Genomic DNA, 27,364 nt, shown 5'->3' with positions numbered 1-27,364 from the left:
AGGTGGGGGCCAACAGGTAAATTAGAAATGTGGGCTGGTGAACTGAAAAGAAAAATAGATTTATTTTTTACAACTTACACAGTTGATAAGGTAGGACAGAATAATAAAAAAAAAAAGATACTGTATTGAGCTATTTTAGGCATCTATTTGACAAGGCAACAAAAAATTTTTACTTCTTACTTTGAAAAAATTGTGATTAGATGAAATAACGGGTCATTAAATGAAAGACTGCTATTTATTGTTTTAAGGAAAAAATTTGGAGTTGATTATACACATGATTCTTATCTCCTCATTGTATATCCTCTTAAATTTTAATGCTCTTGAGCTGTTCAAGCAAAACTGCTTGTTGGCACAGTTCTGAGTACCTTCTCTTCCACTCTTATCTCTGCATATTTAAGTAACATTCCTTCACCCTAGGATACCTCAGTGACTCCATCTACCAATACCAATGACTTCTAAAACTCATCTATTCCAGAAGCATTCTATTCATCATTTCCCTGTGGGTGGGTTGCTGGCTCACACAGAGGAGAGGCTATAGAGACAGATGATTATGAGCTAGGCCTCTGGAGTCAGATTTCTTAGTCCAAATCCTGGCCCTGCTACTTCTGGCCACGGGCCTGGGAAGACTGTTAACCTCTCCAGGCCTTAGCTTCCTCATGTTTATATGGTTTTAACAATACTATTTGCACATAAAGCTTTATGTACAATGCCAGCACATAGTAAGGAAGTGGGAACATCTATTTTAACACCTCTGTGCCAGAGTTGCTGCATGCTTCCCATTCGTGCCATTCAATCCTCATAACGACGAAGCAAGTGCTGTATTATTAGTCTCATTTACGGTTGGGGATATGGAGGCTCAGAAGGAGTCAGACTTGACCAGGTCTTTGCATCTTCTAAGTAGGAAAGATCACATTCCAACTTGGGACTGTTTAACACCAAAGCCTGTGTTCCTACAGCCATTGCAAGCATCTCATCTGTTTTGAATATTTTATTTTGCACTTGTATAGAAGCTAACCTGGGATTTTCCATATGGCATCAATTCTGTTGAAATACTGTCTCCTTAACTCCACAGCAAAAACCTTAAGGGCATGGGCTGATCATTTTGTAGACAGTGAACAAAAAGACAACTGGGGAAGTGAAAATTGAAGCCTCTCGCTTAATGAAGTGGGGTGATGATCTATGGACCTCACTTGCTAGTTAGGGGTTTGTGCTATACAAAACACGATGGAACTTGTGTTCCCATCCCACATGGGGTTCTCCCCAACCCAACATGGAGTCTCTCTCTCTCTCTCTCTTTTTTTTTTTAAATTTTTTTAACGTTTATTTATTTTTGAGACAGAGAGAGACAGAGCATGAACAGGGGAGGGGCAGAGAGAGAGGGAGACACAGAATCTGAAACAGGCTCCAGGCTCTGAGCTGTCAGCACAGAGCCCGACGCGGGGCTCGAACTCACGGACCATGAGCTCATGACCTGAGCCGAAGTCGGATGCTTAACCGACTGAGCCACCCAGGCGCCCCTCTCTCTCTCTTTTTAATGTTTTTATTTATTTTTGAGAGATAGACACAGCACGAGCTAGTGAGGGGCAGAGAGAGAAAGGGAGACACAGAATCTGAAGCAGGTTCCAGGCTCTGAGCTCTCAGCACAGAGCCTGATGCGGGGCTCGAACTTGTCAACTGCGAGATCATGACCTGGGCGGAAGTTGGACCCTCAACTGACTGAGCCACCCAGGTGCCCCTAGCTCTCTCTTAATTCCATTTGTTGTTCTTGTCTCTTTCCTTCATTTTTTCCATCTTCTTTCTATGCACCCATATTATTCAATGAATGATTTTTTTTTCTACAGGAGCAGATATAAAAGAAAATTATATACAAGTAATGCATTCATGTTTAAAATAAAGTTGTTCAGGGTGTCTGGATGGCTCAGTAGGTTGAGCATCCAAGTCTTGATTTTGGCTCAAGTCATGATCCAAGGGTCTTGGGATTGAACCCAGCATCAGGGCTCTACACTGGGTGTGGAGCCTGCTTAAGATTCTCTCCCCCTAACCCTCTCATGCTCTAAACTAAACTAAACAAAAATAAAACAATAAAAATCTTTTCAGTCCAAAACAACCCAGATTAATTTCTCCTAATTAATGGCAGACTTAAGAACCATTTACAGATGACCAAGACTGACATAGAATCAAAAACTAATTTCCTCTTGGTAGTTGTGATTTTCACTGTGACAACAGAAATTTAAGTAACATCATCTTATTTACTGCCTGAGACAAGACCAACAATTTTCCTTTGGACACTCTAAATCACTCATTTGACTTGCCAACTCTGGATCCAGGGAAGAATCTGATCAATTAGAGAATCTCTCAGATATGGGTTTTCCTTAATCAGAAGGGTTAGGCAGGATTTCGGAGATGTAGGAAAAGTCCTCTGCTTATAAACTTCTCTCTTGAGGCACCTGGGTGACTTAGTCGGTTAAGCGTCTGACTTCAGGTCATGATCTCACAGTTCATGGGTTTGAGCCCCGCATCGGGCTCTGTGCTGACAGCTTAGAGCCTGGAGCCTGTTTCAGATTCTGTGCCTCCCTCTCTCCTGCCCCCCCCCCCCCCACTTGCTCACTCTTTCTCTCTCGAAAATAAAAATAAAAATAAAAATAAAAATAAAACATTAAGAAAAAGCTTTTCTCTCATCAGTCTATGTCTGAAACACATTTAACTCGAGGAAAATTTCTTCATTCCACTAATTAGGGATAACATTAAAAAACAGACACCCAGGAAGAAGTAGCTGGCTCGCAAATTTAACATACTGTTTAAGGAACCACTGTTTTAATATCTCCATTCTTCAAAGAATACATATTTGTTTTGTTTTGTTTTTTTTTAATTTTTTTTTCAACGTTTATTTATTTTTGGGACAGAGAGAGACAGAGCATGAACGGGGGAGGGGCAGAGAGAGAGGGAGACACAGAATCGGAAACAGGCTCCAGGCTCTGAGCCATCAGCCCAGAGCCCAACGTGGGGCTCGAACTCACGGACCGCGAGATCATGACCTGGCTGAAGTCGGACGCTTAACCGACTGCGCCACCCAGGCGCCCTCATATTTGTTTTTAAATACAGATAAAATATGTACACATGGTATTACTCTCAAAATAATACACATTGAAATGTTTCTGCACCTGTCCCTCAGCCACCATCTATCCCTAACTGAAGACAAATACTATTAAGTTTCCTGTGCTTTTTTAAAAAAAAGTTTATTTAGAGAGAGTGAGAGAGAACACGAGCAGGGGAGGGGCAGAGAGAGAGGGAGGGAGAGAATCCCAAGCAGGCTCCATGCTGTCAGTGCAGAGCCTGATGTGGGGCTTGATCCCATGACCATGAGATCATGACCTGAGCTGAAATCAAGAGTCAGATGCTTAACTGACTGAGCCACCCAGGCACCTTCAGTTTCTTGTGTATGTTGATATAGAGAGTCTATATATCTATATTTGGAAAGTACAAAGGCACCAAAGGCTTGAAGGTCATGGTCTCTTTTATCTGCTGCCCCCTTTTCTCATGAAATTCTACTTGAGCCAGCCAAATGTCACCTCTTCTATGAAACTTTCTCTGACTCTTTTCCCCTAACAAGGTTGATCAACCTTCCTGTGGGTCACTGCTCTATCCCCTTTTATTATTGAACTTATTAGTATCACAATAGCTTTTTCATAGATCTAGGTCCTATATTACCTCCTAGTCTTGGTGGAACTCTTCCAGACTGGGGGCTGCTTCCAACTCTTCTTTGTATCCTGGTGCTGAGCCCAGGGTAGGCACTGAGTACATGTTTGCTAAATGATTACCAAGAAATTGGTTGGAGATAGAAAGATACATCAAAATGACCCAGAAAGAGGCTGGTAGGGTATGTCATAATCTTACCTACCCAATCAAGCTTCATTCTTCCTTTTTTTAAAATCCCACCCAAGCTTCTGATGGCAAAATATTAGTGACACACAACCCACGTACCCATCACAAATGGATATTAAATCCATGTGAATTTCTAAAGGATTTACTTTAGTTCAAAGAGCAATTTAAAGGAGCCAAGTACACGGGACTTAATTGTCATTGAGCCCCACAAAAATCACAAACTCCTCCAGGGGGATTTAAACACTGCATTGCTGGAAAAGAATTTCATAACACGTACTAATGTATCCGTAGAGTCAAAGTCATCAGACATTTCAGCCCATCCATTACCATATTCTTTACTGTTCGGGCTACCAACAAGTAGATAAAGTAACTCATAAACATACCAATCGTTCAGCAAAAGGCAATTTTATCATTGCCACAGTAGGCTCATAACACTTAAAGAAGCCGTGTGTTAGAAAAATTAACTAAGGGTCTCCTGTGCACTGAACAATATCAATAAGCACCCTTGTGTGGGTGAACTATTTCCATAGAATGAGATTTTATAGATTACATTTCTAAATGTTCAGTGGATTGTTCTAATAAGCATTTTAGAATAAAACTTTGATAAAGAATTATGTGGTAGATATTACTATAAAGGACTATATATATATATATATATATGGCTCAATTTTACTATTTGTAGGTGTGATATACTTAATTTGGATCACTCTAGAATTAAACCCAATCTTTGTTATACTCATAAAACCGCTGTTCCCACTGCCCTCAAAATAATCCTAGGTGGCATTAGCTACAGAAAAATTTCACATTAAATTACACACTTAGGTGGAAAACATATTACCAGTGATCCCCAAAGAGTGTCATGTCTTATTTCCTTGCTTTATGGGAAAAATCCCTGCTAATAAGAATGACCCATGAGGACCAAAATAAGGATTAAAAAGATTATATAGAAAATGGGCATTGTTTTTGTCTGGAAGAAGCCATTGTTCAGATCTATGGTCTTAGAGGAATAATGCTCCTTTTAAACATCATTTAATAGAGTTCCCCTCTATGGTTGTCACGGTTCAGAAATCATACAGTCCTGTCTTTCCATATAGTAGACGACTTTCTCAGCAGGAAGGCCAAATCAATGAAGGGTGATAATATAGTGGGAGTAGTAAAATGCTCAGTCCAATGCTGTGCAAATCAAAACTATGTTCACTTCTACCTTGAAACAGATGTAGATGTATTAAGTTACTGATTTGTGATGTCTATTGCAGTTAGAGAGTTAAAAAGAAAACTGTTGGGATACAACTGTGAAAAAATATGTCACTTTGAACAAAGTTGATAGGCTCCAGACTGTACTTATATAAGTAAAGGGATCAGTGTCTTAGAACATGATGCTTTTCCGTACCAAATCCTTTGTGGCCAAATTCTTTGGGAAAAAAACCAAAACCCTCAAAAACCAAGCTTCCTTATTATATTTCAATTAGAATGTGATTTTGAGGGGCACCTGGGTGGCTCAGTTGGTTAAGCGTTTGACTTCGGCTCAGGTCATGATCTCGCAGTGTGTGAATTTGAGCCTTGCGTCACGCTCTGTGCTGACAGCTCAGAGCCTGGAACCTGCTCCGGATTCTGTCTCCCTTTCTCTCTGCCCCTCCCCCGGTCACACTCTGTCTCTCTCAAAAATAAATAAACATTAAAAAAAAAAAAAAAAGAACATGATTTTGAAAAAAGAGGGCAGGAAAGTGTAGAAGAAGGACCCAGAACTGGGAACGAGAGGAGTTAGTTTTTCTCACAGCTCTGCAGGTGGCCAATTTTGCAAGTGGTTCTCCATGCACTGCTTTGTTCAGGACACTTATCAGTAAAGCACAGAGTCAAAATACATGGTTTCTAGAGTCATTCCACCTCTATAATTTTAGACCCCTGTGAACTCATACAGCACAAAGTAAAGCAGAGAAAGCCACTGTTTTATGCAGATACTGAAGTCCTGCCTAGGAATAGTAGGACCTCCTTCTAAATGGCAGACCACAAGAATCCCAACTTTCACAGTCTGTGAGAGATCAGAAACATAAGGGTTTGGCTTGGGCTCTGTATTAGTTTTCTTTTACTGCAAAATTTAGTGGCTTAGGGGTGCCTGGGTGGCTCAGTCAGTTAAGTGCCCAACTTTGGCTCAGGTCATGAGGTTCATGAGTTCGAGCCCTGTGTTGGGCTCTGTGCTGACAGCTAGAAGCCTGGAGCCTGCTTTGGATTCTGTGTCTCCCTCTCTCTCTGCCCCTTCCCTGCTCACACTCTGTCTCTGTCTCAAAAATAAAATAAAAAATAAAATAAAACATTAAAAAAATTTAATAAAAAAACCTTAGTGGCTTAAAACAAAAATGAATCATTTGTTTGTTCATGATTCTGTGGGCTGGCAGTGTGGGCTGGGTTCAGGGGGTAGTTCTGCTCCACGCTATCTCAGCTTGGCTCGCAAGAGTTTGCAGTCAGGTTGGCTGGGGCCTCAGCCGAGATAACTGGGCCCCTCTGCCCCCCATGTGCTCTTTCATATGGGGTGCCATCCTCCAGGAGGCTGATCTAGGCTTGTCTGCAAAGTGGCAGTCTTTCAGGAGAACAAGAGCTAAGCTGCAAGACCTTGAGGCTAAAGGCTTGGAAGTTACTCAACGCCACTTTCACTACTATTGATCAAAGCAAGTCAATGGGCCAGCTCGAATTCAAGGAAAGTGGAAGGAACTGCACAAAATTTATGATCAATTTTAATCTCCTACAGACTCTATCAAGTCTGCCAGAGGAATTTTCCAGCCTGTAAACAATGGAAGGCAGCAACGTATGGTGGGAAGAATACTGGTTCAGAGTTTAGCTCTGCCACTTATCATAGCTTTGTGATACTTCTATTAAGATATTTAGCCTCACTGGGCTAGTGTTCCTGTCTCTGTAAAATGGAACTAATAAATTCTTCCTTTTAGGGTTTGAGGACAAAATGAGATTATGTATATAATGTCAAGCAAACTGTCAGCCAAATAGATGTTGAATAATCGCTAATGAAGGTTCCCAACACATATATATCTAAGGTTGAAGGGGGCCTATCTGGGACATAAAGGAAGGAATATAGATCAGTGGTCAAAATTCATGACTCTAAGTAGGAATGACACCAATTTCAGTCCATTTTTTAATTTCTATTTTTCCTATTATTATGGTGAACTGAGAATATAAGTGATTGCTTTTTTTTTTTTTTAAGTTTATTTTGAGAGAGGGTAAGAGAGCAAGTGGGAAGGGAAGAGAGAGGGAAAGACAGAATTCTAAGCTCTGTGCTGTTAGCACAGAGCCCAGCTTGGGGCTCGAGTTCACAAACTGTGAGATTATGACCTGAGCCAAGATCAAGGGTCGGATACTCAACCAACTGAGCCACCCACGTGCCCCTAATAATTTTATTTTTTTAAATGTTTTATTTATTTTTGAGAGAGAGAGAGAGACAGAGAGTGAGTGGGGGAGGGGCAGAAAGAGGGAGACACAGAATCGGAAGCAGGCTCCAGGCTCCGAGCTGTCAGTGCAATAGCCCAACGCAGGGCTCAAACCCATGAACCATGAGATCATAAACTGAGCCTAAGTTAGACGCTTAACCAGCTGAGCCACCCAGGGGGCCCCCTGATGATTTTATTTTTAAGTAATCTCTATACCCAACGAGACATTTGAACTCATAACACCAGGATCAAGAGTCGCATGCTCTATTGACTGAACCAGCCAGGGGCTCCCTGACTGCTTCTTTTCAAGAAAGATTATGCTGGGAAACCTAATGTAAAAGGTGATAAAAGTAGAAATGCAAACATGCGCTATCTTTAATAGGAATGGCAGGACTCATGTCAACAAAGGCAGCTCTCTACTTTCCTTGTTACAGTGGGGCAGTATGTTGTTTAACCCAAGGATGGACAACTTAATGCATTTGTCTTGCTGGGGCATGTGTTATTATGCTTACATTCCATGTGTTTTGTAGATCTTTATATATTTTTGAACCAATTACAAAGGTAGAAGGCAAAGATGATTCAAGACAAGTTGCAAAGATGCTCATCTTCCCCACCTTCAAACCCAGTGCTTTGATGCAAAAGGTATCTGGCAGACCCCCATTGATTGATGCATGAGAAGCAAAAATTTAAGAGGTTATTTTCAGTATCTCATAAGAACATAGAGGACTTGAAGCAGAATGTAGTCAACAAATATTGTATTTTCTTTACTTGAAGATGACTTTTTTCTCATTTTGATTTTATAATTTGGATGAATCTCAGAGTCAAGTGTACATTCAATATACTACTTTCCCACTGTGGATACAATAAAAGATGATTACTTTAGAAGAAGTACAGTATTTGTCAAACTGATATAGTTTTGTTTGCCAACTTCATAGGTTGATTATAAATGTTTCTGTTCAGAAAACCTGAAGAAGCCATAGCTATAAAAGGGAAGTCAGTAAGAGTCAAAAGAACTTACACTTTTAAAAATCTGGATACTCTCACTAATAAATTAGAGTTTGCTACATAGATTTTTTTTTTATTTAAAAAAAATTTTTTTTTTAACATTTATTTATTTTTGAGACAGAGAGAAACAGAGCATGAACGGGGAAGGGGCAGAGAGAGAGGGAGACACAGAATCGGAAGCAGGCTCCAGGCTCTGAGCCATCTGCCCAGAGCCTGACGCGGGGCTCGAACTCATGGACCGCGAGATCGTGACCTGAGCTGAAGTCGGACGCTCAACCGACTGAGCCACTCAGGTGCCCCAGATTTTCTTTTTTTAAAAAAAGTGTTTATTTATTTTGAGCAGAGAGAGGGTGAGAGAGAATCCCAAGTAGGCTTTGAGCTGCCAGCGTAGAGCCCAACACATGAATCCATGAATCATGAATCCCTGAACCGCGAGATTGTGACCCCAGCTGAAACCAACAGTCAGGCATTAATGGACTGAGACACCCAGGTGCTCCTAGATTTTCTAAGAATCTCAGAACACAGTCACCAATCAAACCCCATAAGACTCTGTTACAAAAGGAACCAAGAGCCAGTCCTTATATCCTAATCTTAATTTATTCATCTATTCTAATAGGTATGGGGGAGGGTGTAAAGATTTGTACCTACCAAACACTTTAAGAGAAAGAAAATGGATCACAACATTTAGCACCTACTATTTTGGAATAGTGAAATATTCTTGGGTGATAACTATAGACAACATAAATAAGCATTAAATCAGCTATACCAGTGGCTCTTTTGACTAAAAGTATGGATTAAGTGATCAGTTATACAGGAAGCAGTAACACCAATCTGTGTGTGTGTGTGTGTGTGTGTGTGTGTGTGTGTGTGTGTGTGTGTTAAAGGAATGGACTATTTAAGCTAAAAGTCAAGCTCAGGGATTGCAAACTCTTCCACACTATAGGTAACTAAAATGTGGAATGAAAATCACAGCAATAAAACAGCTAATATAAGAATTGCAATGAATATATAAAAAGTTTCACATTTTAAGGCTGCAAAGCTTTCCCTTCTCAAACTCAGAAAAGAAACTGTTTTATATTTACTTGAAATGGAATTCCCTTGCCAAGAATGATTTTGCAAAAGGTTGATATTCATCAATATGAATATAATTTTTCATACTGAACTATAGATTTATTTTAAGGAAATGGGATAATATTTGCATTATATTTTATAAGTCCCTATAGTTCCATCTGGTCCTTATTTACCTAAACTTTACTCAGCTTGCATAATATTTTTGCTTACAGTCATATTCTTTAAGATCAGAAATGCCCAAATCTGGAAATTCAGAGGTACTATTCGTTAACATTCTTTCAGTGTGATTCATAGACTTTCTGCAAACTCTGCTTTGATTTTAAAATAAAACTAAGGTAATAAGATGTTTTGTGTAAAAATATATGACTTAAGCAATAATGATAAAAGGAGCCTGGCTTTGGGTGATTACACGCCAAAGCAAACCACACTCCTCGTGAAACAGGCTGTGCAAAGTTCATTCGAAGGGGAATAGCAAAATAAAACACTTAATCAAATGTAAAATAGTTTTCTATTCTGCTTACTTAAAAAAAATATATAGTGGTTTAAATTGCTACAGTCCTAAGTTTAAATGGTCAAAAGCAGTAACAGCTAAACAATAGCAGGCAATATGGTGAATCAGGGTTAAATGAGGTCACTGCAGAGCCAGACATATGGTGATAGCTAAAAAATATTTTTCGCTTTAATTTCTAGATGGATGACTTTACCACACAGTATCCAAATGTGACAGTCCTTCTACCTTGATGCTTCTTGCTAATGTACCTCTTCTATCTATGGAACTTCTATTTAATAAGACCGACTTAAATTGATACCGAATCAGGTGGTGAAAAAAATACACATTTGAAACTTGGAGAGAAATAAGATTTTGAATCTGATATTCCCAGGCCTTTTAAATATTAATAGAGCATCTCAATTTTACAATCTATCCTGGGCATCCGCTGACCTCATTTACAACGGGATGGTACCAGGAATATCAAGAGGAACCAAATGCCCGAGGCTAATTGTTTTCCTCTTGTAAGGAGACAAGCTTATCTCCAGACGCAGAGGAACATACAAGTATAGCAACTAGGGCTTATGTTCATAAACTTAACCTTTCTAAAAGTGGTAATAATGACTAGTTTCCATAAACCAAAACTCAACAGTAATTAAGCTTTATTCTCTAGTTAAAAAAACTTAAGACTGAAGTTTTAAGAAACCTGTGAGATGGGAATGAAAAGAGAGAATGAATTTCCTTATCCTACCATACCCTTGAGAAAGAGACTTCTCAATGTAACACGTTCCTGTCTGATTAAAAGAGAAAGCCTAATAACACTAATGTCCTTGCAAAGTGGCTGCCTGCATTTGTCAAAATATTTCTCGAGATTTGGCACTCACTACGTAGTTCACTCCAACTTTGGCCAGCTGAGGTCTAGAAAGTTCTTCCTTATGAAAATGTGAAATCTGTTTTTCACTGAGCCACTTGGAAGCACTTGAACTGTTCCTACCCTTCATCCACACAAAGATAACCTTACGTGTTTGCATGTCACTGTCCCTTCTGATCTTCCCTTTTCCATTTGATTCAATTCTTCCTCACAGTGATGTGGTTTCAATAATGTCCTTGTCAACTGTGATATAATCACACCCAGAAATGAACAGGATACTCCAGCTACAGCTAAAACTGATCAGAGAAGCACTCCAGACAGATCTAACAGCATGTGCAAATGCCTTGAATGGAACTGAAGGAGGCCAGCATGGCTGGAGTTCGGAGTGGCTCAGAAGCTAGACAGTCATATTTTTTAAGTGTGCAAGGCTCTATATGGTGGTACTAAAGGTACAAAATACAATAAAACAGGTCTGTTCTCAAGACACTCAGGGTCTGGTGGGTGAGATGAACAACCCCCTTTTACAGGTGAAAATTGATGACACATAGAGGTAGCACTAGAAAAGGAGCCCAGTGGTGTGGCTTTGCAGTCAGATAGCTTGATGAAACTCCAACTGGACCAACTGCTAGCATTATTGTGGTAGGGTCCCCTCCCTAAGGAAAAAAACAAAAACAAAAAACAAAAACAAAAAAACCTCAAGGTAACCTGGCTATGCGCATACATGCAACATCCCTCATGACCTTGTAACATGAGACCACTTAATCAGACTACATGTTTGTGTGTGTTACCATATATGGGAGACAAGGAAGTAGAAAATACATAAAAAACTACTCCACGTGGTGTTCAGGGCTCAATTCTTCAGGTACAAGCCCAACTGAGCAGTGCTGGCAGGAATAAAGTTGCTTCCTGGAAAGAAAAGCCTTGGGGTCATGATTCTCTGTGTGAGAATCCTGCTGCATTATGTTCTTGGAGAAGTTACCTAACTTATCTGAGTTTCAGTTTCCTCATCTGTAAAATGGGGATAATACCACTACATCTATAGGGTTGTTGGGAGAATTAAATAAGAGGATACACATTAATTACATATTAAGAACAGTGCCAAACCACTTTTTAAGTTTGGTGCTGAAAAATAAATATCTAAGCATGCAGAAACAAAGTCATGTTTCTCAGTGTGCAGCTAATATATCAAAGACATACAGATGAAGGGAACTAAGGATATACTTTAATATGAATGTTTAATAATAATCACTAATAACTGAACTCAGTATAGACAGGTACTGGGAAAAGTGCCTTATATTCTTCATCTTAATTAATCCACATATCAACACATATTAATTAATTATATTCTTCATCTTATATTCTTCATCTTAATTATATTATAATTAATATATATTCTTATATTCTCTAATATATTCTCTTAATCTATATTCTTATATTCTCTATATATATTATAATTAATTATATTCTTCATCTTATATTCTTCTTAATTAATCCACATATCAAATCTAAGAGGTAGATTTTGTTGTCACCACTTTCACACAAATGGAGAAGCAGATTTAATCTAGAATGGTTTAAGTCACTTGTCCAAGACCCTGCAGTGAAAAGATCTGGGATTCTGGTGCCATAGAATCAGCATCATTTCTCAGACTATTAGATTTGATATAACACATTGTCTACAGTGTGGGACCGTTGGCAATGGTAGCCAGAGAAAGGAAAATGCACAGAGTGAGGGGTCCTGGGGAAGCTTTCCTCATTCTTTCTCCACTTCATTTGTTTAATCCCAAGAATGGTTCAACTTGGCCAATACTCTGAGATAAAATACTTGTTTCTTAAGTTTTTCTTTCTCTTCTCTAGAATTCCCAAGGCTGATATAATAGAATAGCCACCAATAAAATGACATTGGAAAACTATATTTTACTTCTTCTGGGGACACTAGAGGTAAAACTTCTCATCAGCAAGCAAACATTTCAGCAAGGGGGAACTGAAAGATTCAGGGAGATGCTTAAAACATATGTGGCAAGCATCATACCTCAGTCTTTCATTTGGCAGAATATGCTGTGTCTTCTGAGTTGCAAGATTTCATGAAAACTAGTACTCCAAGACCAAAATAAGTGGTGGCAGTGGGGGAAGACATAGGATGAAAGCATGGGTGGACAGATGGATGGAAGGAGATAAAAAATATAAGTAAATATACTACTTTATACCTTATCTGATCTCCTTGTTGTGTGCGCCTCTAAACTCATATGTAGAAACCCTAATGACCAGTGTGATGGCATTAGGAGGTGGGTCGTTTTGGAGCTGATTAGGTCACAAGAGCAGAGTCTTCATGGATGAAATTAGTGCCCTTCTAAAAGAGGCTCCCCCAGAGGCTCCTTTCACAATGTGAGGATACGAGAAGTCTACAACCCAGAAGAGGGCTCTCGTCTGACTCTGTGATCTTGCACCTCCAGCCTCCAGTACTATGAAAAATAAATTTCTGTTGTTTATAAGCCATCAGTCAGTGGCATTTTATTACAGTAGCCTGAATAGACTAAGATACTGGCGTATAAGAAACATATAAAAACTAATCCATATTAAGTATATCTAGACAATGTGTACTACAGTTCTACTTTTTTATGCTTTCCAGAGAAAGTAGCTATTTTAATGGTCCTTATTAAGATTTTTCACTGGTTGGTCCCTTATATTAGACCATAAACACTGATGGTAGTAGGATCAACTTGAACAGATGTATAAGGGCAGGGTTATGTCATTCAACTTCATGTCCTCGGCATTAAGAAGAGGGTAGCCTTTAAGCAAACATATGCAGGCTATCATACAAGAGCCACATTCACCAAAAGCAGACCTGGGAGCACGTCATAAGATTGAAACAACAGAGGCAGAAGTTTGTCATTGAGGAGTGGGTGCAGGTGTGCTCATAAACCTTCCCAAGAGGCTCACCCTCACCATTGTCTTGGTGTTTTAAAAGGCCTATTTTAGAGCACGGGCTGCAAACACATTGGGGTGTCAAGTGAGACCTCCCTCTCTGATCTCAGAAACCATCTGTCTTGGTTCTGAAGCAATTATTTACAGCAGATAGGACTGGTGTGTTGTCAGGACCAAGTCCCAGAGGCTTAATTCCTCCAAAGACAGTAAAAGTATCTGTTGGACACACAACAGAGACAGCACAGAAACCCTAACTGAGATGGTTGGAGCAAATGCTTAAGAAGGGTCACCAGCACTCAAAACATGCTCTTTCCCTGCATCAGAGCTCAAGGAGGCATCACATAATCACATGTACAAAGGCAAGTGCAAAGGTACTTTGACAGTGGGTCAAACTGTCCGCAATTCCCTTTCATATGCTCTCATCTTTATTTGCTAACTTCCTGCTGGCTGGATGCAATCTCATGACCTGACTGGATAATATGACCTGGCATGTTAATTAGGCTGTGTATTCCATGTCAAAATTTAGAAGGAAACAAAAGATCTTCATTGTGGTAAACAGTGGTTTTATTTGTTAAAGCACCTTCCACCCCCCAGCTGTTCAGCTTCACCAAAAACGGACATGGCTATATATTAACTAGTGAGTCTAACTTGCAGCTTTGGATGAGGTACCTGAGGTTGAAAAATAAAAGCTGCACCCCATTTCTCATTTTTAAAGTGGTGCTTATCCTTCCAAGGACAATGGGATTTACAGTCTCAAAAGGCAGAACTATATATTATGAACTTTAGAATGCTGTTAAAGATTTTTTTTTTTTTTTGGCTGCCTTGTGGTGGCAAGGAGAAGCAGAACGTAGTATTTAGCAAATAGCCTCACATCCAAGAAGCAGCAGGTGAAAAGGAGCACTGGAAGCCTCCAAACTAGCAGCCAACAGCACAAATATACGCAATAGTAAAGTCCCAAGTGCAGCATGGGCACATCTTACTCAGGTTTTCTAACCAACCCATACAAAGCAAAAACAAAAACAAAAACAAAAAACAGAAAAAATCAGTTAACAAACTCATTTAGCTGGGCAAAACATGCCGATTTAAAGTAAGTCTTGTGATTTCCTATGGAAAATCTAGTTCTGCCTTATTTTAAGCAGTATAGACTTATATCTACAAAACTCAAATCAGAGAGTTACTTCTTCATGAAAGAATTCACTACAAAATTTCCTTAAAATATGATTTCCCTCGTTCGTTTTAAATACAGATTTATACAAATTCGGCTTATTTAATATTTGCGAATATCTCTTTGGATAAATGAGGAAACAGGCCCTGGAAGGGAGAAACAGCCTATCTTCAAGGTTGACCAGTAGTTTCTGCATACTACTCCAATGTCTTTAGTATATTAAGACCCCAGAACTTTCCTACATTTTTAATTATATGACTTGGAATGCTGTCTTTTCAGCTTTTGTCATTGAGGAAAGCGGCAACCTTTTCTTTATAAGTTTCCATTCAAGTGGTTTGGTCCAGGCTATATTTTTATTTATTTATTTATTTATTTATTTATTTGAAGTGATATAAGTGTTCTTTTATTTATGTATTATTATTATTATTTTCATGTCTGGTTTTTATTTATTATTATTATTTTTAAAATATAATTTATTGACAAATTGGTTTCCATATAACACCCAGTGCTCATCCCAACAAGTGCCCTCCTCAGTGCCCATCACCCACTTTCCCCTCTCCCCCACCTCCCATAACCCTCAGTTTGTTCTCAGTATCCAAGAGTCTCTTATGGTTTGCCTCCCTCCCTCTCTGTAACTTTTTCTTTTCCTCCTTTCCCTCCCCAATGGTCTTCTGTTAAGTTTCCCAAGATCCACATATGAGTGAAAACATATGGTATCTGTCTTTCTCTGACTGACTTATTTCACTTAGCATAATACCTTCCAGTTCCATCCACGTTTCACTTTCAGGCTATATTTTTAAAGTTTTTTTTTTTTTTTTTTTTTTTAAGTTTTATTTATTTAGTTTAGGGGGGAGGGGCAGAAAGAGGGGAAGAGAGAGAGAATCCCAAGCAGGCTCTGGGATGTCAGTGCAGACCCCAATGCAGGGCTCAAAGCCACAAACCCTGAGATCATGACCTGAGCTGAAATCAAGAGTCAGACGCTTAAGCTTAACCTAAGACTGAGCCACCCAGGTGGCCCCAGGCTGTATTTTTTTTTTTTTTTTTTTTTTTTTAGTGTCTGTTTGTGAGAAAAAGACAGATGCGAGCAGGGGAGGGGCAGAGAGGGAGAGGGAGAGAGGGAGAGAGGGAGAGAGGGAAACACAGAATCTGAAGCAGGCTCCAGGCCCTGAGCTGTCAGCACAGAGCCCAATGCAGAGCTCAAACCCACAAAACACAAGATCTGGGCCGAAGCAAACCACCCAGGTGCCCCCCCTAGGCTGTATTTTTAAACTGTATTTAAATCTTACTCCATGAAAAGGCAGAGAGCTAAAACTGGCTGCTGAGCTAGTTAACTCCAGGTGTTCCCAGTTATAATCTTGTTACAATATGTCTAAATGCTGCTATAATGCTGTTGGTCTAGTAAGCATTTACAAAAAAATGCTCCAGGGGCACCTGGGTGGTTCAGTTGGTTAAACGCCCGACTTCTGCTCAGGTCATGATCTCACTGTTCATGGGTTCAAGCCCCGCACTGGGCCCTGTGCTGACAGCTCAGAGCCTGGAGCCTGCTTCCGATTCTGTGATTCCCTTTCTCTCTGCCTCTCCCCTGCTTGTGCTGTCTCAAAAATAAATAAAACTTAAAAAAAAAAAATACTCCATGTCCTAGACAGAGAAAATCCTGATGAAAATTAAACACTGAGAAAAACTTAAGGCTGGCCAGAATATGCATGCATATCTATTTATAATTATGCTTCTTCTCATTCCATGAAAAAGCCAAGTCTTCCATAGAAGTGATAAAGGCCGTAATAAGGTTCCACAACTAACTCTGTAACGGTATAGATACACTTTACTTCTAGGAACTTACCAAAGGTGTGTCTTTTCCTCCCACAATGCTGAGACCAAGACCTGAACGTCCCTTGGATATTTCTATAATCATTTCCTGGCCAGGAACAATGGGACACGTGGCAGGGTCCACTGACAGGGGAGCCTGGAAACCACCTGGAGGATTGAACACAGAATGACCGGCTAGTAGGAGATGTAGTCCGGCGTGCACACTCGTTACTTGGGGAGCGCGGGGTTTGCATGTGTTCGTCATTTCGCTATTTTCCTGCTAAGCACCATGAAGGAAACGCTGGGTCCTTAACGCCCATTCAGGAAGGGATGAAACCTGACGCTTCTGAGATTAAAACAACAACCACCCCCTACTCAATCATTTATTTTAACTATACTTGAAGTTTTTAAAATCTTAATATATACCATGAAAACTGGTATGGAAAAATGACGAAATGATTAAGTACATATAGGCATAAGTTATAATGAAAATAAAGACTAGAATGATAGAAGATTCTGAGTTACAGTTCTAAGACACTAAGAGTTCATGCTTACTTTCAATTAAAGCATAGCACACCAATTAAGATGTATAAAGGATTTAATCAATAAAATATGATTTAGCTGAAAATAATAGTTACCGAACAATGATCCCCAAATACATACATAGTAAAAAAAAATAATAATAATAATGTGTCACAAACACATTTAAGAATTAATTACTGGGATGGGGCGCCTGGGTGGCTCAGTCAGTTCGGTGCCCAACTTCGGCTCAGGTCATGATCCCACAGTTTGTGAGTTCAAGCCCCCCTGTCGGGCTCTGTGCTGACAGCTTGGAGCCTGGAGCCTGTTTCAGATTCTGTGTCTCCCTCTCTCTCTGCCTCTCCCCTGCTCAGGCTCTGTCTCTGTCTGTCTCTCTCTCAAAAATAAATAAACTTAAAAAAAAAAAAAAGAACTAATTACTGGGTCCATGACTGAAAAACTTGTTACAAGAGTTATTTCTATTTTATAAAGATCTACTTTTAATTTTCTTTAAAGATTTCATTTTTAACTTTTTAATGTAACATCTATTCCCAATGTGGGATAGAACTCACAACCCTGAGATCAAGAGTCTCATGCTCTACCAACTGAGCCAGCCAGGCACCCCAACATTTACTTTTTTAAATCCTTGCTTTTAGATTGAGATTCTCAGGGCACCTGGGTGGCTCAGTCGGTTAAGCAGCCGACTTCGGCTCAGGTCATGATCCTGCAGTCCGTGAGTTCGAGCCCTGCGTCGGGCTCTGTGCTGACAGCTCAGAGCCTGGAGCCTGTTTCAGATTCTGTGTCTCCCTCTCTCTGACCCTCCCCTGTTCATGCTCTGTCTCTCCCTGTCTCAAAAATAAATAAAACGTTAAAAAAAAAATTTAAAGTTTAAAAAAAAAAGAAAAAAAATAGATTGAGTTTCTCTAAAAACTGAGAGAAAAAAAATATTTACTGGCTAGGAAAAGATGTTTAATACAACCACTTTCTCTGGCATAACTTCTACATATGTGCATTTTCCAGATGACTGATCCTAACTAATTGAAAAATCAAAATATTCAAAAGGTTAATTTCAAGAGATTCTTATACAAATAACAGCCTCCAGAGAATGTCATCTTTTCTGACAACTAAGCTTAATCATCACAAGTACTGATTCTTACAACGTGGTAGAATTTAGTTAAGGGCTGATAATAACGAGCCCCACCTGCTGGTCAGCTGCAGCTAATGCACAGGGACCAACTTGGGATCCAGAAAGCTCATTAAACATCTGTACAAGCAAGGGTCTGCGGGCTAAGAATGATTTTTACATTTTCAAAAGGTTGAAAAAAAAATGAAAAAAAAATTTTTTTGAAGACATGTCAAAATTACATGAAATTCAAATTTCAATGTCCATAAATGAAGTTATATTGGAACATAGCCCTGTTCATTTACTTGCAGTCTATGGCTGTTATCACCCTATGACAACAGAGTTGAGTAGCTGCAACAGAGTCCATATGGTCCACAAGCCTTAAATATTTACTATCTGGCTCCTTACAGAAAAAGTTTGCCAATCTCTGATATTAAACAAAAGGGAACAGGCTGTAGGTAAGTCTGTGGAGGGTTCTGCTGTAAGCAATAATAATAATAAAGCAGGTTTCGGAGTGGTGGCGACACGGATTTAAGTTCCCAGGAAGGAAATAATAGGTGGGTGAAACTGAGGCTCATTCCTCATCTGAAAAGATGCATGTAACGAGCCACTTTCTAATAGGAATTAAATGAACAATGTGTGTAAGGTGCCCAGTCCAGCAGCTGGCATAATGTAGCATTCATATAGTCACTCTTTCTGACCACATGGAATTTGTTAATCTAATGGTCTCTTGGTTAAGAGTGAGAAATTTAGTGACGCAGCCTCAATAACAAATGCCTTATTAGAAGAATATTAAATTATAAACCTAATTTCACTCCAGATCTTTTTGCAGCATATGTAATTCACACTGCATTTTCCATTCATTTACAATAAAAACCATGTACAATATAGTGGCATAATTTCATGAATGCTTTACAAAGTTTCTTGTCCTTATGTAAATGACTAGTTTAGGGGCGCCTGGGTGGCGCAGTCGGTTAAGCGTCCGACTTCAGCCAGGTCACGATCTCGCGGTCCGGGAGTTCGAGCCCCGTGTCGGGCTCTGGGCTGATGGCTCAGAGCCTGGAGCCTGTTTCCGATTCTGTGTCTCCCTCTCTCTCTGTCCCTCCCCCGTTCATGCTCTGTCTCTCTCTGTCCCAAAAATAAATAAACGTTGAAAAAAAAAAAATTTAAAAAAAAAAAAAAAAAAAAAAAAAATGACTAGTTTAGCCTCTTGGATGAGAAGAGAGAGAATACATAGTCAGAGATGCTGGCGATGGCATTTCTTTTCCTCCATTTTTGCCTCATTCTAGCTGGTCCTGAGTCAGTCTTGGTATGTATTTCTCCCATACAATCCGGCCCAAAGCCTGACATACCAGGCCCCCAATAAATGTTTGGTAAGGAAATGACTGAACGAGTACAATTTCCAAAGATTAAATTATAGGATGATTAATTTCTGTTATTGAGATATAAATATGTGATACACCATATCAAAACTCAATTGGTTGGGAATGCAAGCTGGTGTAGCCACTCTGGAAAACAGTATGAAGGTTCCTCAGAAAACTAAAAATAGAACTACCCTACGAGCCAGCAATTGCACTACTAGGCATTTATCCACGGGATACAGGTGTGCTGTTTCGAAGAGGCACATGCACCCCCATGCCTATAGCAGCACTTCAACAATGGCCAAAGTATGGAAAGAGCCCAAATGTCCATCAATGGATGAATGGATAAAGAAGATGTGGTATATATATACAATGGAGTATTACTCGGCAATCAAAAAGAATGAAATCTTGCCATTTGCAACTACGTGGATGGAACTGGAGGGTATTATGCTAAGTGAAATTAGTCAGAGAAAGACAAAAATCATATGACTTCACTCATATGAGGACTTTAAGAGACAAAACAGATGAACATAAGAGAAGGGAAACAAAAATAATATAAAGACAGGGAGGGGGGCAAAAGAGAAGAGACTCATAAATATGGAGAACAAACTGAGGGTAACGGGAGGGGTTGTGGGAAGGGGGATGGGCTAAATGGGTAAGGGACACTAAGGAATATACTCCTGAAATCATTGTTTCACTATATGCTAACTAATTTGGATGTAAATTTTAAAAAATAAAAAATAAAATAAAATAAAAACTCAATTGGTAAATTATGGTTACTTTCTCAGTAAAAGGCCATGTAGTAAGTATTTTGAGCTTTACAGGCCATGCGTTCTCTGTGGCAACTACTCAATTCTATCCTTAATGTGTGAAAGCAGCCTTAGACAACAGATAAACAAATGAGCATAGTATTTTAAATTTTATTTATGGACACTGAAGTCTGGGTTTCAGATGATTTTCATGAAATAGTCTTTTGACTTTTCCAACCTTTTAAAAATATGAAAACCATTTTTGGAGACCATGCAAAAACAGATGGTGGGCCAAATTTGACCCACGGGTCATAGTTTGCTGACCACATTCATCAAGAATTTTAGTAAAAATCCAGTACTTCAGAATAATACTGGCTTGCTAAATTTTTTATTGGGTTAATGTTTATGAAAAACATGTAAAAGACTAATACCATAAAGGTGTCAGGCTTGCTAAATTCATTCAGGGTTGTGTTTTGCCACTGGTAAGCATAATGTTTTAAATAGGCTTTTTAAAAACTGACTTATATAATATAAAAACAAAGTAGAAATACTCATTATTCATTTTGAAATTCTATTTTCAACTGCCAGTCAGCATAATTCATGCCAGGAATTCAAAGATAGAAAGTGAATACTCTCATCTTTAAGCACTGAAAATTAACAGTCTTCAAATAACTTATATCAACATATGCAAGGCTAACAATTTGACTGAATATGATTTTTAAGAGGTATTACTCATGAACTAAATACACTCTTTTGGAGAGAGTACAGAATAATTTATTTGTAAGCCTCATATTCAAACAGTATTTACTGAGGGCGTTTTTTGTTCTAGTACTTTTATATTCAATAAGCACTAGGCAATCCCAAAAACAGAGATGAGGAAAATGGTGACCTGTCCAAGTCCCAAAGCTAAGAAAGTATAGGAGGGGTGCAAAGCCAGGCTTCCTGACTCCTGGTCCAGTGCTCTTTTCAGGACATCACAATCCCTTCTCTTTTCTCATGTCTGATGAGTCAATTCAATTTTGCTCAGAGAAAGAATCATACCATAGCCTGGGAAGTCTGCATCTGTTGAATGGTATGACGGAGCTGGTGCTAAAGGTATCTCTTGTGAACTGAAGGAAACTTTCGTCGAATATTTTTGCTGTTTCATTTGGCTGACAGCCTACAAAAGAAAGAAAAATTAGATGCATGTCAAAGAGGAGAAAGATAACAAAAGGACAAGACTTTAAAACTGGTGTGTTGTTACCAAAACAATGGCAGCACTCCAATAATGTCTTCTGAGAATTTAGAGTGGGAGAGGTAGCAGGAGGGAGTTAGGATGATTTGTGTCCCATCCCCCATGCCTCCCTATTTTAATCTTACATCTAAAATGCTTCAATGAAGGATGGATCAAGGAAGGGAAGAAGGATAAAAGCTGACAATACTTATCGTTGTGGTCTGTATATGATGCTGGGGCTGGTAAGCAGAACAAAAATTTTTACAATTTCTACTTACTGATGAAATCAATGTGAAGTGCACATACCTATGCTGTGCCCGGTGAAAAGCAATCTATGCTGCAGATGTTCTGAGCATACAACACTGTCCATCTCTTCTGGACACATCCACAATAGTCAAATGCATTAGGCAGCTTAACTGAGCAACATGAGGGTCAGGAAGAGGAAATAAGCATCCACTGAAAGCTTACTAAGTGCCAGGTACACCAATTACATTTTAATTCACCTCAAAGACCTGTACCTTATTCACCATTGACTCCCAGTGCCTGGAACATAGTAGAGCCTCAATAAATGTTTGATGAATGAATGAATGAGTCAATGAATGGATATACAAGAGCAAAATTGAAGACATGGAAATTCACAGTCGAAAATGAATTTGTAATTCAGTGAAGGTATGGAGACCTTTGCTACGTGAGCTTCAGAAAATTAACTTGTCATTCTGGATTTGGGTTGATAAGACCTCCAATGAATATTAGTATTAGAAAACCAAGAAAAACCAAAAGGATTCCATGCTTGCTTCACAGGCAGTTAAGAAATATAGGTAGTGACCTGACCTGCCTTCTTGATCTGTAGTTAGCCAGGGAACCCATCCCCAGCTGGAAGATTCTGGTGGAGGCAGTGAAGCACCAGGCTGTCCCTGGAGTCTAGAAATAGGATCAAGGTAACTGCTCCAGAATAATGATACCTCAAGATTCTGTCAGTGGAAGACTGTGCCTCAATACAAGGTGCTGTACAGTATATAAAAACTAAAACAATACCACCATTGTGTATCTGCATTGTACTTTCTAGTTTTCAAAAGCACTTTTACATCTATGAATTCATTCATTTATAAGAAGAACCTGGAGGGTTAGACACTATTACTCTCTTTTCCAGATACAGAAGTCATTGTCAGACGACATATCTGAAATCACAAACTAATGAGAGGAAGAGGTTGGATTAAAAGTCAGTAGCTAAACAATGCTACAAATTATTGTATTTTTATTTTTAGAAGATTTTATTTTCAAGTAATCTCTATCACCATCATGGGGATCGAACTTACAACTCTGAGATCAAGAGTGGCATGCTTGGGGTGCGTGGGTAGCTCAGCTGGTTGAGCCTCCAATTCTTGATTTTGGCCCTGGTCGTGTTCTCACAGTTCATGGGATCAAGCCCTGCATCAAGCCCTGCCTTGGGCTCCACACTGACAGTGCAGAGCCTGCTTGGAATTCTCTCACTCCCTCTCTGCATGCATGCACACACTCTTTCTCTCACCAAAAAAAAAAAAAAAAAAAAAAAGAATTGCATGCTGTACTATCTGAGCCACCAAGCACCCCAGAATGCAACAAGTTTAAAATGTTTATCAAACAGCCGCTTGGCAATGAGTCTATGAACGTTCTTTTCTGCAGTTTTTCTATCACCAACATTTAATAACGACCATATACTTTCTTAAAAAGATTTATTCAAAGACATATTTTCAGTGATTTCAAAAACGAGGGCAGTGGAAAAATGACAAACACAGGTTTATTATCAGAAAACTGAACAATGGAGCCACCTAAATATCAATTACTCTAAGGACCAGGTTTTCTAGCCTGCTTGCAGCCAGATACATCTGCAGACTCTTATCCAGTAGGATGTAAACAGATACGAACTGTACAATTTTCAGGTCATTCTCTTAAGGATTAGAAACCTGCCTTCCTCTTCTCCCTAACTGGCATGCAGATGGGGTGACAATAACTGGAGAAGCCATCTTGGACCAAAAAATGGATGCATTTTTTGAGGATGGTAATCAAATAAGAATGATAATCATTCTTAGACTGACCATACCCATATTTTATATAGAAGAGATACTTCCTGTAGAGATTGAGCCTAATCTTAACTCATATAGTACTTAAATTCCACTTTTGTTGTGTATCATCTTTAAAAAGAATATCAATAACAAAGCAAAATGGAAGCTAAAGAATTTTTTTTAACGAAAAAATGATGTGATTTTTAAAACAGGAAAGTACAAGAGACCACAATCATGACATTATCACTTTTATAATAGCAGGGAATGTTTGCATCATTACATCTCAGCTCCAGGTAGCATTCCATTTCATTGTGTATAATAGCTTTCCAACAGATATTGATAGTATTGAACTCAATTAAAAAACAAGGAAATAGGGGCCCCTGGGTGGCTCAGTCGGTTAAGTGTCCGACTTTGGCTCAGGTCATGATCTCGCGGCCTGTGAGTTCGAGCCCCGCGTCTGGCTCTGTGCTGACAGCTCGGAGCCTGGAGCCTGGTTTGGATTCTGTGTCTCCCTCTCTCTCTGCCCCTCCCCTGCTCATGCTCTGTCTCTCTCTGTTTCAAAAATAAATAAACGTTAAAAACAACAACAACAAGAAGGAAAAAGTCCACAGGAACCAAGTGAGAAGTCCAACATATACTTTTAGAGGCAGACTTCTTGTTGGTAGGTATGGTGAAGGATGGAATGTGTGCTCCCTGTGACTCATCCATTGGCACAAAACCAAACTAACAAGAATGAAAGATAAGAAAGATCGGATTTTCTGTTGAATGTCTTCTATTCAAACCTGAGAGTTGGAATGGATGTTATAGGCCATCTAACCTAACTAAAGCAGTGATTCTCAGACCCTGTCTTTTTTTTTTTTTTTTTTTAATTTTTTTTTTTCACCGTTTATTTATTTTTGGGACAGAGAGAGACAGAGCATGAACGGGGGAGGGGCAGAGAGAGGGAGACACAGAATCGGAAACAAGCTCCAGGCTCTGAGCCATCAGCCCAGAGCCCGACACGGGGCTCGAACTCCCGGACCGCGAGATCGTGACCTGGCTGAAGTCGGACGCTTAACCGACTGCACCACCCAGGTGCCCCACAGACCCTGTCTTTATAACAGAAATTGCTAGGGAGCTTTTAAAATTTATGGATGCCGGAACCCCCCTTCTAAACCAAGTAAATTGGCACATTTTGTGTTTTAAGAATTATTGCTTAAAGTTAAACCATGGATTCTTAACGTGGGGTAAATGGGTATCTAAGAGATCCACAGAAGGCATTTTGGGAATTATAAAAATCCTGTGTTGTATGAAAATTATGTTTATCAGTGTTTTTCTGGAGAAAAGGATCTACAGTTCATCAGGTCTTTATGATGGGGAAAAAAAAATCACCATTCAAAACAAGATAGGAATTGTTGAGTTTGCTACTACTGATAGCTGTGTGGCCACAGGCAAGTCACTTAACCTCCTTGTACTTAACTTCCTCATCTGTAAATTGGTGGCATTATCTCTAAACCTTGCAAACCTGCTGTAAAGATCAAAGAGAAAAGTATATAAATAAACCTATCACTGTGCCAGGAACAGTTTAAGAGTTCAACTGATAACAGCTATTAATGTTTTTATGTCCTTTGATAATAAATGACCAGCCAGCTCCTGACTGAAAACCGTCAGGGCTGGTATGGAACAGCTCAAGTGGTTGGGAAGTTCTTCATAATGAGCTGACACAGCCTCGGTGCACGTGCTGCTCACTGACCTGTGGGCCCTTTCTCTTCTGTAGCCACGGAAAAGGGTTACAATCGCTTTCCCAAAGGAAAATGCTTTCGATATTTAAGCGCTCATTTTCCAACAGGGAAAAGAAAGGGCAGATGATGAATAAAATGTTATTCTAAAAAAACATTTTCGAGATGGCTGATATGTGCCTTGTGGTAAGTGGCAGCATATAATGTATTAACACATTAATAGTATTTACAAATGCATTACATAAAGTAAAAAATGTGTCCTTAAATTAAAAATTGCTTATACGTTTTCAGTTGAACCGAATTTGGTTATTTTTAAGGTTCTTCCTACACCTACTCATTTTTAAAAAAGATTTTATATTTTTAAGTAATCTCTACATCCAACATGGGGCTCAAATTCAAAACCCTGAGATCGAGAGTCTCCTGTTCTACCGACTGAGACAGCCAGGCACCCCTACACCTACTCATTTTTATTTAGGTTTTTAGCATATAATTTTGGAGACTTTTCAAAGGCGTTTCCTTTGGCAATGTTTGAAATATTATGCATTTCTTGTAAGTTCTAGTTCCTTAAACATAAGAATAGTACAGTAATAATGTAAATTTTAGCAGCATGAAAATATAAACTAGAATATAGAAATGAGAATCAAGATTAAAAAAACAACTTGACAGCAACAAAAGTACAAAAATTTGACAGAAATGTATAGTTTTTTTTTTTTAATTTTTTTTTCAACGTTTTTTAATTTATTTTTGGGACAGAGAGAGAGCATGAATGGGGGAGGGGCAGAGAGAGAGGGAGACACAGAATCAGAAACAGGCTCCAGGCTCTGAGCCATCAGCCCAGAGCCTGACGCGGGGCTCGAACTCACGGACCGCAAGATCGTGACCTGGCTGAAGTCGGACGCTTAACCGACTGCGCCACCCAGGCGCCCCTAGTTTTGTTTTTTTTAAGTGAAGTGAAACTTAAAATGCAAGGAGCAATACAACATTATTGTATTTATGTTTTTATAGAACTATGCATTCTCCCACTTAAAATTTTTATTTATGACATTAAGACATGGCACTCTCAGAATTTAAGTGCAGGTGTGTTTACAGGGATGGCCCACTTTTAAACACCTGTTCAGGGTATTGGTCCAGGAAGATGCACAGAGAATATTTCCAAACACCTTACACAGAATCAGTTATATGGCTGTGGGTTGACTTCAAGTTGCAAGACATACCATAACCTCCTGGCAAGTCACAAAGGATTTGATTTCATTGTAATCACCTCCTTTTTTTCTGGAACCCACTTATAATGCACACCATCCCAGTAGAGTGAAACCTAAAGTGGAAATTACGTACACTGTCAGTTGGGCATTCCAGTGCCTTCTGTTGACCTGCCACCACACCTTGATCAACGATCTGGGAGATGTCTTCCTAAAAGGGAAAAGATACATACAAGTGGTTAACAGTATTTTAGGGCTCACTTGCACTCTCCAACTTTAGCAAACACCATGGAGCTTTGGTTCTACTACAAAAATGACCACAAAGCACCAGTCAAAATTTCTCTTCATCCAGCTCAACTAACTCTCAGAAATAAACATAGGCTTGTCACTTCCAAATGCTTCTTTTGGGGACTTTCAGATCTATCAGGCTTTAAACCCATCAGATATCCCCTGATGGTCCCTTCAGGCGCGTTTTTTTCTTCTTTTGCCACACTAGTAATTTCTACATCTGTATTTACACTGAATATTTAGTTCTTCAATAGTTCAAGCTCTGATATTAGAACATCTTTCTGCCCAAGATATTCAATTAGAGGCAAAATATATTCACTAAAGACACTGGGGGGTACAAAGTTAGTCCTAAACCCCATGGAAAAGTGCAGAGTCCAGACTTAGGAGAGCAAGAAACTACCAAAACACATAGGAAACCACTGCATACCTAAAGGGCAACTTATCGACACCGACAAATTGACCAGAATGCTTATGTCTGCTTCCCACCATATCCCATCCTTCTTTATAGG

At 39.3% G+C, this 27,364-nt stretch overlaps 1 protein-coding gene across 6 annotated transcripts in view; it reads right to left on the bottom strand.

Moving 5' to 3' along the window:
• Nucleotides 1-27,364, bottom strand: part of PATJ (PATJ crumbs cell polarity complex component) — a 367,672-nt gene that overhangs the window by 51,570 nt on the left and 288,738 nt on the right. For 5 of the 6 annotated variants that reach the window (XM_086717156.1, XM_086717152.1, XM_086717155.1 and 2 more), the window contains 3 exons: nucleotides 26,704-26,778; nucleotides 21,437-21,554; nucleotides 16,678-16,811 (listed from right to left, as the gene is read on the bottom strand). In XM_086717156.1, the coding sequence (XP_086573282.1) occupies nucleotides 16,678-16,811; nucleotides 21,437-21,554; nucleotides 26,704-26,778 (327 nt within the window). Of the gene's footprint in view, nucleotides 1-16,677; nucleotides 16,812-21,436; nucleotides 21,555-22,439; nucleotides 22,530-26,703; nucleotides 26,779-27,364 lie in introns of all 6 variants that reach the window. The other variant, XM_086717157.1, reaches the window with a different exon arrangement.

Source organism: Puma concolor, chromosome C1 (genome assembly GCF_028749965.1).
Source record: "Puma concolor isolate L17-30 chromosome C1, mPumCon1.1.hap2, whole genome shotgun sequence".
NCBI classification, from domain to species: domain Eukaryota; kingdom Metazoa; phylum Chordata; class Mammalia; order Carnivora; family Felidae; genus Puma; species Puma concolor.
This window is presented reverse-complemented; position numbering and strand designations above follow the sequence as displayed.